The following is a 14,063-nucleotide window of genomic DNA, read 5'->3' as shown; positions in this document are numbered from 1 at the left end:
TCTATTTTGTATTATACTCAATGCAGATAGGTGGTGGTTTCACCGAACTATAAAGATGTCAAATCAAAAAGATTTTTTAAAACCATGATGTAGTCCATACTCTGAAACTTCTATTTTTTAAAACCATGATGTAGTCCATACTCTGAAACTTCTATTTTGTATTATACTCAATGAGAGATTGGGTGCATTGTGAGATATCACTCTTGCAAATCAAAGCCTGCTATACTCTGAAACCATGATGTAGTCCATACTCTGAAACTTCTATTTTGTATTATACTCAATGAGAGATTGGGTGCATTGTGAGATATCACTCTTGCAAATCAAAGCCTGCTATGGGCTATCACCCGAAATTTATCCTTAGCTTTAGTACTTTTCACCAAGTAGCTGGTTGCAGTGTTTGCCATTGAGTCTTGTTAAAGTGTGCAAGTTCACATCATCTCTACAAGAAGGTGTGAGCCACCTCTTAGAAGGAGAAGTGATAGAACCCTAGCAAAGTGGACTCAAATGGGGCTATGGCATATAGTTACATGCTTTTGATCACATATATCAAAGACTTGGCTCAAGAAAACTACTATTGTCTTGATCTACACTTTTGAAAGAGACCTGTAAAAATAGTGAGAATTTATTCCAAGAGAATGTGATAGTACATAACTTGGTCTAAAGTGGGATATACTTAAAAACAAGAGGGTTTACAGTCCTTGTTTTTCAAAGAGTTGTTTAGTAACACAATGCATCTACACCTTTATGCACTAAGCTCTTTGATGGCAAGGAAGAAAATTCAAGTGACGCAAAGAGTGAGCATACAATATCCACCTTATCTCCTAGATTTGAAATTGGCCCATCTCTAGTAGAAATCACAATGGAAACGATAAGAACAATGATACATATGTTTACACCCTCCAAAGGGCCAACATAATTACGAACGCTACAAGACCATCTGCAAATATTGCTCTCTATAAGCAAATCAAATGGTGTGCCATTGAAAATTGATGGACCAACAATGAGACTAAATCAGTGCTACCATAAGACTAAGTATGATGGGAACATGCCATATATCCATATGTAGAGCCCTCTTCAACCTATCACATGTGCATGATGATACGATGGTACCCATACTGCACTATTATTAATCATAGTGATGCTGCTAAGGAATGACCGACAAAAAAAACAAATAATGTTTGTGGAAAAAATGACCATGGATTGAAGCACGTATTTTAGAGCCAATAAATGATGGAGGTGAGGATCATTGGAAGGATGAAAATTTTGAATCAGATAGAAATTTTGAGCCTATCAAAAGTGAGTTGTTATAAAGTGAGTGGCATCACACATTTTGTCCAAATCATCCCAACCAAAGGGAAGATCCATTTAACATGGTGGAGGTCATACCATCTGCTAACACATCCAAGAATGAAGTAGCAGCTCCAATATAAGTAATCACTAGAGAAGCAAAAGGGCAAAGAGGCCGTAAAGAAGTTTGAACCATCTTGGCAAGGCAATCGGTAAGAGGCAACAAGAGGAGACAAAACAAAAGCAATTGCAAAGGAGAGAGAAAAAAAATCAACTTGTAAATCCTCAACATGCTCCATAACTAATTAATGAGCCGTATACTAGGGTATAAGGTTTTTTAACCATAGCACAGAAAGCTTTATAGGCTAGATTCTAGACCGACCAATACTTGGGAGGATAAAGTGGAAACATCACTTTGATCCATCAAGAAAATTAAACGCATGCACACAATCTCTCCCTCTACTTAAGAATACGCCCCAAATCATCGATGAAAACCTCCTACCTATCCTGCTAAATGAACAAGATGTATTTCTAGCCCTAGAGGTCATGCAAAATGGGCACCTACCTATGACAAAACACAAGCCATACATACATGCTAACCTACCCTTAGTGAGGTGGGTGACCAACTTAGGACCAAACCCTACCCCTATGTTCATACTAGTCTACCCAATCCAAAGCAAACCCCAAACAAATATAACAACTATTACTATTAGAGGGAATGATTGCCACTATGCACTCGCCTATTCAAGGTAATGAAACATCCATTCGGGATTCCATCTCAAGGAGATAAACAAGATTGCAAACAAACATCTAGAGAGAGTTGTAGGCTTTCCTATCATCGGATACAAAACTAAGAAAGCCACTTTGCACATAATACTCATTTACACCACAAAGGATGTAGATATCTTTGAAGCATGCTTCTTCTAGTCTCTTAGCACAAAGAGACATGCTATTGGGCAAGGGATTGGTGATTACATAGTCAAACACAAATAGGTTAATGCTACCACTATTTGAGATAACTACTTTTTTTATGGATCGTATGCTTGAGCGGATGCCAAAAACACTTTTGGATAATAATGAGCTCCTCTCATAGCAAAGGATTTAGGTACCTTACTTTTAAAACTTGAATTTCTAGATGAAATGAATGCCACATAAGAACTCTACCTAAGGAATATGCAGGCGAAACCAAAAGACAAACCTTGCACCACTTGAGGAAACACTCTTTGATTTGGAGAATAGCTTTCTTATTCATGTCAACTTGGAATTCAAGGATTGCTAAAATAGTCATGATGTCACAAGTTTACTTCTAATCTCAATTAGTCTTCAGCAGCTCAAGCTTTGGAAACCAAATTTTGCACTACTCTAACACACTCATCAACTTTAAGGAAACCCAATTATTCATTCAAACATTTTCAAGCATTATCGGCTGCCATAAAGGTTGCTGACATGGTCACAATGCTAAGATGAATCTTACATATTGCATGTAGTGTGACCTTGCCACAAAAGTCATTACCTGGTATCCCCAGGTTGAAAATAACACCACTTCAAGGATTTGTAAGTGTAGATGGGTTGCCGAATATGCCTTATCCATTAACATATGTGTAAAGGTTTTGGGGGTGAATCTTTTGAAATTATTACCAAAAGTGGCATTTTATTATTATATTTGGTTAATTTATCTCCAAGCTTAAAAATAACACTTCTTCTCAAGGATTTGTGGGTTGCCGAATATAACCTTATGCATTAACCTATGTGTAAAGATTTTGGGGGTGAATCTTTTGAAACTTTGCCAAAAATGGCATGTTAGTGTATTTTTGGTGAATTTATCCACAAAAGTTTGGGAGTTTTGGGATAATCTCTCAACAAAGGATTTTTGTAAAATAGCCAAAAGATAATGGAGGAACCTTAAAATCACAATTGGGCTATAAAAAGCCCTAATTTTTTCCTTATAGGCCCTAGCCCCATAGACCCATTTTCGGTAGGTGGGGCAAGTACATCAGATGCTTGAAGAGATGCTCATAGCAGCCTTTCAGAACCAATTGAAAACTGACCCAGGCAGAACTACTAGAAGCTGATCTAAGAAAGAAGCTTTATCATGTCACCTAGTCCAAGAAACTTCAAAGGTCTGTCTGACTAGTCTTGAACTCAAGACCTGTTAATCAAGGAGGAGCTGGGATAACTAATCTACCACACTTGGGTGATAGACAGAAGAGAGAACAGATACGTCTGAAGCTTCACGGTTCTCTCTCATTTGCAAAGCCGAGAGAGATGACATGCAGAATACACGGTCACGAAGGTGTAAAAACACTCCGTTGCTCAAACGAAATCCTCTATTGCAGATGGTCTTGTGAACTATTTAGAGGAAACTTAATGTGCAAAAGAAAAAGCTTATCACTTTTACCCAAGTCCTGCCCTTCAGCAATTTCTTTGCCTTAAGCTTCCGGAACGCTGCTCTCATTCACAAGCTGCACATTACCAAGAACAAGATCGTCATGATGTAAATGAGAAGCAAAAATACTCCACCATAAATACAGGCAAAAACTTCTCATACCAAAGAGCCAAGCCGTTCATAGGCCTCCAGCACTTCAGGATCCTCCTCATCTTCATACCCCACTTGGAGTATCCTCGGCCCATTCACCGACCAAAGAGCTCTTCGGCCCCCTTCCTAAACACAAAGGAGACTACACTAAATACAAAGCTCAGCAAGTCAAAAAGATCCCATCTTACAGTAAAACAGGTCATTGGGCTCTTCGAATGCATATCAAAGCTGATTTCACAGTACTCTCTAGCTTACGTGAAGAGCTATAAGATACAATGCTTCTGCTGCCTCGATTCGGACACTCGACTCCTTTTCTGGCTCATGTTCATGAGATAAGGGATTAGCTAGCTCCAAGGGCATTTTGCAAGTGTCCTCCTTGCTGTATACCTGTAAAAAATGTGAAGAAAACAGCCACTCGAGAACTGATCATTCCTTAATTTCCTTAAAACATGCAGCCCATTTCATGTGTGATTCTTGTGCATGCTCCTGATGGCAGGCTGCCCGCTTCCAGGATGGGTCACTCTGCTCTTGCGCCCGGCATCCATAAGATGGCCAAAATAGTAAACTCTCAGAGTTATAGTAGGAACTTCATATGGCATCTATAGAGCACCTAATAGGTTATGTAAGATCTGGGAGTCGAAATCATTGTGTAGAATGTGTAGGTGTGCAGAGAGGAGAAGGGGCTGCTGCCAGCTGCACCTTGCCCTGCATTCTTCATCACCCCTGCTAGTGTGTCGAGTGGGCGATGGGAGTAGGGGCAGGCAGCAGGACCCCCTGTTCCTGTTCCTGCTGCAGGTTATTTTGATTGTTCGGTCAAATTTAGGCGTCAAACAATATGTATTTGCAAGTCTCCTCCTTGCTGTTCATCTGTGAAAAATTAGGACCAATGGAAAGAAAACCAGTAAGAAGTCCACTTAAGAACTCAGCATTCCTTAATCGGTGCAATCCATTTACTACTCGACAGAAAATATTTGATGTGAGATCGTAGGCTGCCCTCTGCTGATGTGGCACTTGGGTATGGGAGTTGCTTTCCGGCCAGTTATTGGAATTTTAAGCGCCAGAGCTTTTTGGTGCTAGTTTTTCATGCTTTGGCCCTCCAACATATGATCAGAGAGGAGGCTATGCAAAAGGAGATAGAAGAGTTGAAGGCCCAATTACAGAGAGCAATAGATGAGCTAAAGGGCAAGGCTCCGGCAATAGCTGAAGAAGTTCTAGAGAACCCCTTGAAGGACACAGAAGGCATAGAATTTATAGAGCTGGATGCTCCTAGCACAAAAAATGCTCCAGATGAACTAGAGGTACCACTAACACAAGTAGAAACCAGTACTACTATAGTGGTTACAACCCTTAGCATCGAAGCTGAAAAGGAGTTGCTAGAGGCAATCCTTAAAGAGGAAGGTGAAGGGTGGAAAGGGTGGGAGTGGAAGATTCTCCATTCAATAAATGTCGGCATGCTCACTCCAAAATAAGAAAAAGGACTTGAAGATACTACGGTTAAAAGTTTTTTAGATCACTATGGTTTACAAAATTTTGTTAAAAGGGTATGCATGAATTGGTGGTACACTAGTTACCTCTGATTTCAAGGGTGGTTGCATGTAGTAGCCTTGGTAGCTGGTAAAATAAGTTTACAAGTTCTATAATTTTACAAGCGAAAGGGCTTCTAAACATACAACATGTGAAAGGGCGCAACCAATTTGCATACTAAAAGCTGTGTGAATATTTTAATATTAAAATGTGAAAGCGCTCAAATATTTTAAATAGTAAAAGCTCTTACAAGTGAATATTTTATTTATGATATTTGTAGCAGAGGAAATTGAGAAGAAGAAGAAGATCATGAAGAAGTGTAGGGACGAGGTTGAGCGAGAGGAAGCTCTGCTTGAGTTACCTGCAAGGGAGCGTGTTCCCGTTGCACAACTGATGATACTCTTGCCAAACAACCGCGACAGTTAAGAGGTGTAGATTTACATAGATCGACTATTTACATAGATCGACTTCTTGCTTTTGCACAAGATCCTCTCTATGCCAAGCACATATACACTCGACTCATGACTAAACTATACAAGAGGTGGCATAACACAATGAACCCTAAATACAGGATGTCGATGAAAGTCAAAGCAACCACGTCCTCTACTAGCAAGAAAGGGTCTAACTAGCGCCCTGTGTACCAGTAGTTGGCCAGTTTGGGGTATCTTCCAATTCGGAAGCGACACGAGACAAAATTACCTTTGGGTTTCGTGGGTAGAAAGCCTGCTTTTTCTGATGTGGCGGGCAAGGGTGCTCCATAACATTTGATTCTCAGGTACCGGCAGGAGTGTTGGGAAACACCATAGAGATGTACTCAACTTCGATGACGAGGACTTGAACAATACACAAAAGAAAGAAGACAAGATTCAGAGAGCCATGCCCTTGCAGACACAGAGGTTGCTATGATTATCCAGAGGATGATGAAGATGAGGACGGCGACAAGGATGAGGGTGAGGATGGAAGACAATGGATTTCCTTCGACTTTGGGGGCAAATGGAGCTACATTTTGCAGCCAACAATGTGTGATAATTTGGAATCACGTTCGAGGACTTCCATAGCATGCCTCTTGAGGGGTGTGTTGTGCTCTTAGGCATGCCTTGGAGCTGCGTGATAGTGGATTCGAGGGCTAGGAAGCTCCAATTGAAAAATAGCAAAGGCAAAGACGTGGTCTTAGATGTGAAACTTGAGGGGGCAGTCCCTGTTGTATCAGCTTTGGTCATTTACAAATTGGTGAAAACATGTCTTTTTGTTTGCTCAATCGTTGTCAAACCAATGAGTGAATCTGAGGATTCAAATTCGTTAAGAGTTAAGAGTCAGAGAGTCTTAGTTTCCTTCGATCTCACACGGATTGTTTCTCAAAGGGCTTACCTGGCGAGTTACCTACAGAGCAGCCAAAAGATCATACCATGGGCTTGACACCAAGGATTACCCCTCTAAACCGACCATAGTACAGAGTGAGTAGAGCTCAATAGGAAGAAATCATGAGCCAAGTCAGCGACTCAATGGAAAAGGGCTTGATCCAACCTTTTCACTAGTGTTACTTGTGCAGAAAAAAACGGATCTTGGAGGTGTATAGACCACGGAACTTGATAAGATTACCATCAAGAATAGGTCTCTGATGCCCAAGATCGATGATTTACTTGATAGATTACAGGGTTCTACTTGGTTCACGAGAATCGATCTTAAAAGTGGCTATCATCATATGAGGATCGCTCTTGGAGTTGTATACAAGACTGCATTCACGACGTCCTTTGGGTTGTATGAGTTTTTAGCAATGCCGTTTGGGCTTCTAATGCTCTTGCAACGTTCTAGAGGATGATGGAAACGATCTTTTGAGAGCATAGACAATATGTTGACACATTCGAAGAAGAATATAACAAGCACCTAACACTAGTGCTAAGAGCGTTGGGGGAACATAGATTGGTGATCAACGAAAAGAAGAACGAGTTCTTTTTGACAAAGACACACTTCTTGGAACACGTCGTTTGATCCAAGGTAGTTAGCATGGATCCAACAAAAGCTGAGGCTATTTGCAATTGGCCTACATTGCGGAATGTACATAATGTGAGAAGCTTCTCGAGCTTCTATTCTTATTATTGACAGTGCATCAAATAGTTTGCAGAGATAGTCGGTGAGAATATGAAGAACCTCATGATGAGCACACCAATGGGCCATGTGCAGGAGGCAGCTGTATTTCCACATGGAGGGATGCCCCCACAGGAAAATGGGGTAGGCCCATTCTCTCTAGCCCAAAAGAAAAGGGAGTCATGGAGAAGGTGAAGCATGGCATGCTGCAGTCATTGCAATTGTAGCTCTAGGCGAGCCAATGTGGCCAGGTCCACCAAGTGACCGAGTCAATTAATGGCCCTTAGCAAGAGCCCATCATTGACATCGGCCAATCGAGGCGCAGATAGCAGGGTGATGCCCAGGTTGAAGGCAGAAAAGATATCTTGAAGAAGGTGAAGCCGACCACCCAGGGGCTCAGAGTCTTAGTCCTGATTATTAATCACGTGTTGCATTTCCAAAGGGCAACAACATCAACACGGGTAAGAAAAAGCTGGAGAGCTGCTCAACGGCCATTGCATTGCATACCCTTACCCTGAAAGGAGGTACCATTCACAGATTAAGGCATTTGAGCGGCTCAAGCAGAAGTTGACTATGGGATTAGTGTTGATTCTATTAGATCTGTGTAACAAACTTGGATGCCCCAAGTCAAGATTCTACTGCGACACAACAGAGATCACTTCAAAACAGTTCACAAAGATGACACGGCCCGGCGTAGTTCCATGCCCAGAGGTGTTGGCCCCAAAGATTGGCGTCCCTTTTGGTATTTCTTTTTTATTAATCTTTGAGCAAGTACAACTCCAGTGGGTGCTCGCTCTCAGACTCTGTGTCCAGATGCTCTACAGAGTGACCCCCCTTGGGTTCATTATAAAGGTTACAAGGGATGCTAAAAGTAGAGCCCCAAAAGCTTCAAACTCAAACTCAAAAGCAAAGTTCCCAAAAGCAATTGACTTCCAAAAGCTGCTAAAAATAGCCAGCGCAATTTATAGAAAATCCGTACAGTTGTCAGCGGATTTCATGGACGTCCGTACGCTGCCACGTCAGCATGTCAACGTAATTCCCGACTGTCCCTACAATGCCACATCAGCCTGTCGGCGCATTATCCGAAAAACTGCCACGTCACCAATTGCAGGGTTTGTCCGGGGGCCAGCCACGTAACCAGTTTGTGACAAAGCCCCCGCTTGAAAGAATTGTAATCGCCCTTGATTACGCCTGCAGACCAGACAGAGGCCATAAACTATCTTAGTAGACACTAACTGTTAGTACCAACGCACTAGACACAACATATCTAGCACATATACCAATCGACAATCACATCACCGAACATCACAGGAAATCACTTGACATCACATTCAAATTTATTCCAAATCTCAGACCATGATTAATCGGCAATGTATTTAGTAATCGCATCTAGATCCGGTCGAGACCTCACAGATGCCTGATTAACTAATCCATATTGCAATCATGTCTATAGAGATTTATGAGACCGAAATGCTGCGGTCATTAGTTCCTCCACTCAAACAAGTCAAGTACAAAAATCAATCAGTATCATTTTCGGGAATTCCAGTTCATAAAGTCATACAGCAGAATCCTGTCAGCCCAGCAGTATCCCTGAAACCCAAAGGGACATCAATGACTCTATATCAAAAATCAGGGTAATCTGTTGACAAAGGAGTGGAGTGACTCCCCTCTTGTGCAAGCCCGCTGCCCTAGATTCACCCATGCTGAAATCAGGGTTCTATCGGAGTAGACTATGCTAAACCGAATGCTTCAAGGTAAAGTTCCAAAATCTGAGGAGTATCTGCTAGGTCCTTCTCCTCCATCCACTTCGCATCCAATGCAGGATAGTTCTTGAATTTAACCAAGAACCGCCTAATCACTTTACCTTTAATCTTTCTATCTTTATGTGCCAATATCTGTTCTGGAACGAGTATCACCTCGCTTTCATCCACTTCGGGTTGCTCATCTGGCTCCCCATCATCGGGCACATCGCCTTTAAATGGCTTCAAGAGACTCACATGAAAAGCATTGTGAATTCTCCAAGTATTGGGTAGCTTCAGTCTAAAGGAGACACCATTTATCTTTTCTTTTATCTGGAAAGGTCCATAGTATCTCATGCTAAGGTTTGGAAAAAGCCGCTCCTTTCCCTTTTTCTTTCTTAGGAGTGCCTTCTCAAAACGTAAGAGCACCCAGTCGTCTTCCTTTAATTTCAAATTGCGACGGTGTGGATCTGCTGCCTTCTTGTGTCTTTCCTGAGATTTCGCTAAAGCCTCTCGGACCTTGGCACAAGCAGTGTCCAAGTCCCTCGTGTACTGGTCGGCTTCAAAAATCTTATCTTTCGTGCTAAGGAAGGGTGGAACCGTCGTAGCACCTTCAATAATCTCAAATGGTGCCTACCCCGTCGAAGAGTGGATCGTGTTATTGTAGGCAAATTCCACCAAGGGCAGAATTTTTTCCCATTGAGCCTTCTGATAAAAAATGTAAGACTTCAATAAAGCCAGTACGACTGAATTTGCAATCTCAGATTACCCATCTGTTTCCGGGTGGAAAGATGACGAGAACTGCAACCGTGTGCCAATGTTCTCCCAAATAGCCTTCCAAAACAAACTCGTGAATCAAGGATATCTGTAAGAGACTATTGTCTCAGACATGCCTTGTAATCTAAATATCTGGCCAATACGGCTGAATTTGCAATCTCAGATTGCCTATCCGTTTGCGGGTGGAAAGATGACGAGAACTGCAACCGTGTGCCAATGTTCTCCCAAATAGCCTTCCAAAACAAACTCGTGAATCGGGGATATCTGTAAGAGACTATTGTCTCAGACATGCCTTGTAATCTAAATATCTGGCCAATACAGCTGAATTTGCAATCTAAGATTGCCCATCCATTTGCGGGTGGAAAGATGACGAGAACTGCAACCGTGTGCCAATGTTCTCCCAAATAGCCTTCCAAAACAAACTCGTGAATCGGGGATATCTGTTAGAGACTATTGTCTTAGGCATGCCTTGTAATCTGGGCAATGAATAGTCTCGCTAAATGGTCCGGCTTGACTGTTTTCTTCACTGGAATGAAATGAGCTTGCTTGCTAAATCTGTCAATAACAGTCCAAATACCATCGTTCCTACTCTGTGTCTTCGGGAGATAAAAAATGAAATCCATTGCAATACTTTCCTAGGGGCGGGCGGGAATGGATAAAGGCTGTAACAATCCCTGTGCTTTATGCTTGTCAAGCTTGACCTCTGGCATACCAAGCAACTGCGTACAAAATCGTCCACATCCTTCTTGAGTCTCGGCCAAAAGAAGTAACGCTCCACACCTTTCAAGGTGGTGTCAATGCCACGGTGACCCGTAAACGGTGGACAGTGGCATTCGGTTAGAACCTTTTCCCTCAACGGTTGTGTAACGCACAACATTCTTTTCTTCATCAAGTAGCCATCCCGAATGGAATATCCCGCTACTACCTCCTCATTTTGTAATCGAGTGAATACATCTGAAAAATCTGGATCTGTGGCGTACTGATCGACAGTATCCTCGAAGCTTCTATGATGAATCGCGGAAATAGCCAAGACTAATGGCTTCCGGGACGAAGCATCTACCACCAAGTGTATATGGACAATCTGGAAGTGAAACTGTGACAAGATGTTATCTCATCGCATCTGCTTTTCCGAAAGCTGCTTCTGTGACAAGAAGTAGCGTAAACTCTGATGATCAATGAAGACCGTAAAATCTGCTCCGAGTAGGTAATGTCGCCACTGAGTAAGAGCATGGATAACCACCAAAAGCTCTTTCTCATAAATTTGTGCTATCAATTCCGGCCTTAAAAACAATCGACGCTCATGGGCAATGACATGGCCTTCTTGCATTAAGACCACACCCAGACTACGACCACAAGCATCACAATATCTTTCAAATGACTTTTGCAAATCCGGCAAAGTCAAAATTGGTCCCATAGTCAAATTCTCTTTCAATGTCTGAAAGGCAGTTACCTCTGTGGGTCCCTACGAGAAAGGGACTCCTTTCTGTGTCAGAATGTGCAAAGGGGAAGTGACCTCTGCAAACTTTCAAATGAGCCGCCGCGGTAGTAAGAACATAAGCCCAAGAAGGTTCTAACTTATTGAACATTCTTCAAATCGGACCAATCACTTATAGTCTCAATCTTGGCTAGGTCCATCTGTACTCCTGCTGCTGAGACGATATGTCCCAAAAAGTGTATCTCCGGTAAGAAAAATTTATTCTTCTTGGCATTGATTACTAACTTGTGATCTCGCAATGCCTGAAAGACCTGTAGCAGAGGGTGTCTATGTTTTGCCTGGTCCTAGGAGAAGACTATAATGTCATCAAAGAAAGTGCCAACAAAATATCTGTACTCTCTGAAAATCCTATCGATCATTCGGTTGAAATTTGCTGGAGCATTGGTAAGGCCAAAAGGCATCACCAAAAATTCATATAAACCGAAGCTCGTCCGAAAAGCTGTCTTGTAGACATCTCCTAGCGCAATTCTGACCTGATGATATCCGCTTTTCAAATCAATCTTGCTGAAACAAGAGGATCCTTGTAGTCGGTCAAGAATATCATCGATCCTCAGAATCGAAAATCTGTTCTTGATGGTGATTTTATTGAGAGCTCTATAATCAATGCACATTCTCCAAGATCCGTCTTTCTTTAAAACCAACAACACCGGCGGAGAGCAATAGGGTGAAGTACTCGGCTGGATAAGAACCTTTTCCAAAAGGTTTTTCACTTGGTTTATAATCCCTTCATTCTGGGCTCGGCTCACACGGTAAGGTGGTTGGTTCGGTGGTGTGCTTCCAAATATCAGATCAATAGTGTGATCCTCAGGACGAGATGGTGGCAACTCGCCTGGCAGGCACTCAGAAAAGCAATCAGCATGAGTGTGGAGAAAATCTTGGCGTCCTTTATCAAGGTCAAAACATATTCGACCTTCAATCATCATTCATTTCTTTCCAGAAAATTGAGTAAAGAAACTGAATTTCATCAAGTACAATCTCTTTGCCCTTCATTCGTCAAAGTCGCTGTCTCAGCCTAATAGTCAACCATGGCGTTGTTCTTGTGGTATCAAGGGATTTCGAGGAGGACGTCACAACCTTCCTAAGGGCATTACGTAGAAGTTCTCGTGCCCTAAATATTCTTGACATTGCAAACGAAGTTTCCCAATGATCGGTGTAATGGCAACATCCCATCCGGGTGCCGCTAGAACTGCCTTTGCCTGTGGCCTCAACCTGTCGGACGTAATTCCAAGTCGAGCCGCCAATTCAAGTGAAAAGAAGTTGGCCTTGGCTCCTCCATCAAAGAAAATGAGGGCTTCCTAGTCTTTCACTTTGTCCTAAGTGCGGCAAAGTTTTGTACTTTCGTTCATCTGATTCGGTTCGAGCCCCACGCAATGTGGTACCAGTTTTCATCTGCCTTTTCTGCCACGTTCCTTTGCTACTCTAGAACTCTCTGGCTTGTCTTTAGTCTGTTCTTGCTGTGCCCTTTTGGGGCACTTTGCGGAGAAATGTCCAAATTCCCCGCAACCAAAACACTACCCCTCTTTGAGATAGATAGCCCTTTCTCTAAGAGTCAGTCGGGGACGTGTATCTTTCTTCTCTTTGTCATGGAAACTCTTTCTCTTTCTACTTTAATTGTGAGAGGTCTGTTGGTTCTCTAAGTCAAGATCTCATTAGTGGGGTAAGTCAAATTTCCCGAATGCATCGCAAAACCCCGTTTCGCATGACCCATCAATTCTTGAATAGAATTCGACTTTTGTTCCAGGCAGTAGTCTCGGATCTCTGTAGAGAGTCCGTAGCAAAACCACTCAATCTGTTCCTTAAAAGAGATCTTCTTAAATGAAGAGGTTGGTAGAAAAGAGTTCCAAAATCTCTCGCAATAGGAGTCCAAAGAATCTCCCTTGGTCATCCGAAGATGATTCCAAGCGGTTCGTAAATCTCATTCGTACTCCTGAGTTAGCCAAGAAGAAATAAAGAGCCTTTTGAATTTCAACCATTTAACTAGAGCTTCCTTCCCTAGAAGAAGAGTGGACCACCATGTTCGAGCATTTCCTTTGAAGAAAGATGCGGCCCTTCTAATCTTGGAGTGCTCTGAGTAGTACCTTCCAGAGAAGGCTATGTCAAACTATAGAATGAAGGCCAAAGCCCTTGGAGCATCTCGGAACCCAAAAAAGGATTCAAATTTAATCGACTGTCCACTTCTTTTGTTTTCTTGCTCTCGTCTTCGAGGAAGTCATATCGGTTGGCTCTCTAGAAGTGCTTCTTTTCAAGAGTTCTTATCCATGTCTTTCTGCGAGTACAGGTTCCGCCTTTCTACACTCGTCTGTCTTTTTGGCTTTCCTCCCTACCTGAGTGGAGAAGCAATGGCCACAATCCATCTTGAGTAAATCTTACCAATCGGATAATTCTTCAAGTGTTTCACCAATCTCGAGTCCCTCGAGTACACATATTCCAATTTGCGGTTGACGTTTTGTACTCCGATCTGGCAAACTTGTTTGAAAAAAAAAAACCCCAAATCTTCATTCTTTTCTTCAGTTCTTGTGCTGGATTTTCAACTTTTCTTTGCCTTCCAACTGAGAGGTGCCATCTTTGTCAGATTCCCCACGAGAACGACAACGATGAAGACGGGAGTGTGCCCGATGCG

At 42.3% G+C, this 14,063-nt stretch overlaps 1 protein-coding gene across 2 annotated transcripts in view; it reads right to left on the bottom strand.

The window, feature by feature from the left end:
- Positions 1 to 3,176: 3,176 nt before the first annotated feature.
- The window catches only part of LOC147419107 (ARM repeat superfamily protein), a 114,558-nt gene continuing 103,671 nt past the window's right edge, over positions 3,177 to 14,063 (bottom strand). The window contains exons 7-9 of one of the 2 annotated variants that reach the window (XM_086505364.1): positions 4,079 to 4,210; positions 3,836 to 3,949; positions 3,177 to 3,749 (exon numbers count right to left, since the gene is read on the bottom strand). In XM_086505364.1, the coding sequence (XP_086361490.1) occupies positions 3,717 to 3,749; positions 3,836 to 3,949; positions 4,079 to 4,210 (279 nt within the window). In that variant the 3' untranslated portion in view covers positions 3,177 to 3,716. The remainder of the gene's footprint in view (positions 3,750 to 3,835; positions 3,950 to 4,078; positions 4,211 to 14,063) is intronic. The other variant, XM_086505365.1, reaches the window with a different exon arrangement.

The sequence above is a fragment of the Adiantum capillus-veneris genome, chromosome 29 (assembly GCF_014529385.1).
Source record: "Adiantum capillus-veneris isolate H3 chromosome 29, ASM1452938v2, whole genome shotgun sequence".
Lineage (NCBI taxonomy): Eukaryota > Viridiplantae > Streptophyta > Polypodiopsida > Polypodiales > Pteridaceae > Adiantum > Adiantum capillus-veneris.
The sequence above is the reverse complement of the archived record's forward strand: the minus strand, read 5'-3'. Positions and strand labels throughout refer to the sequence as shown.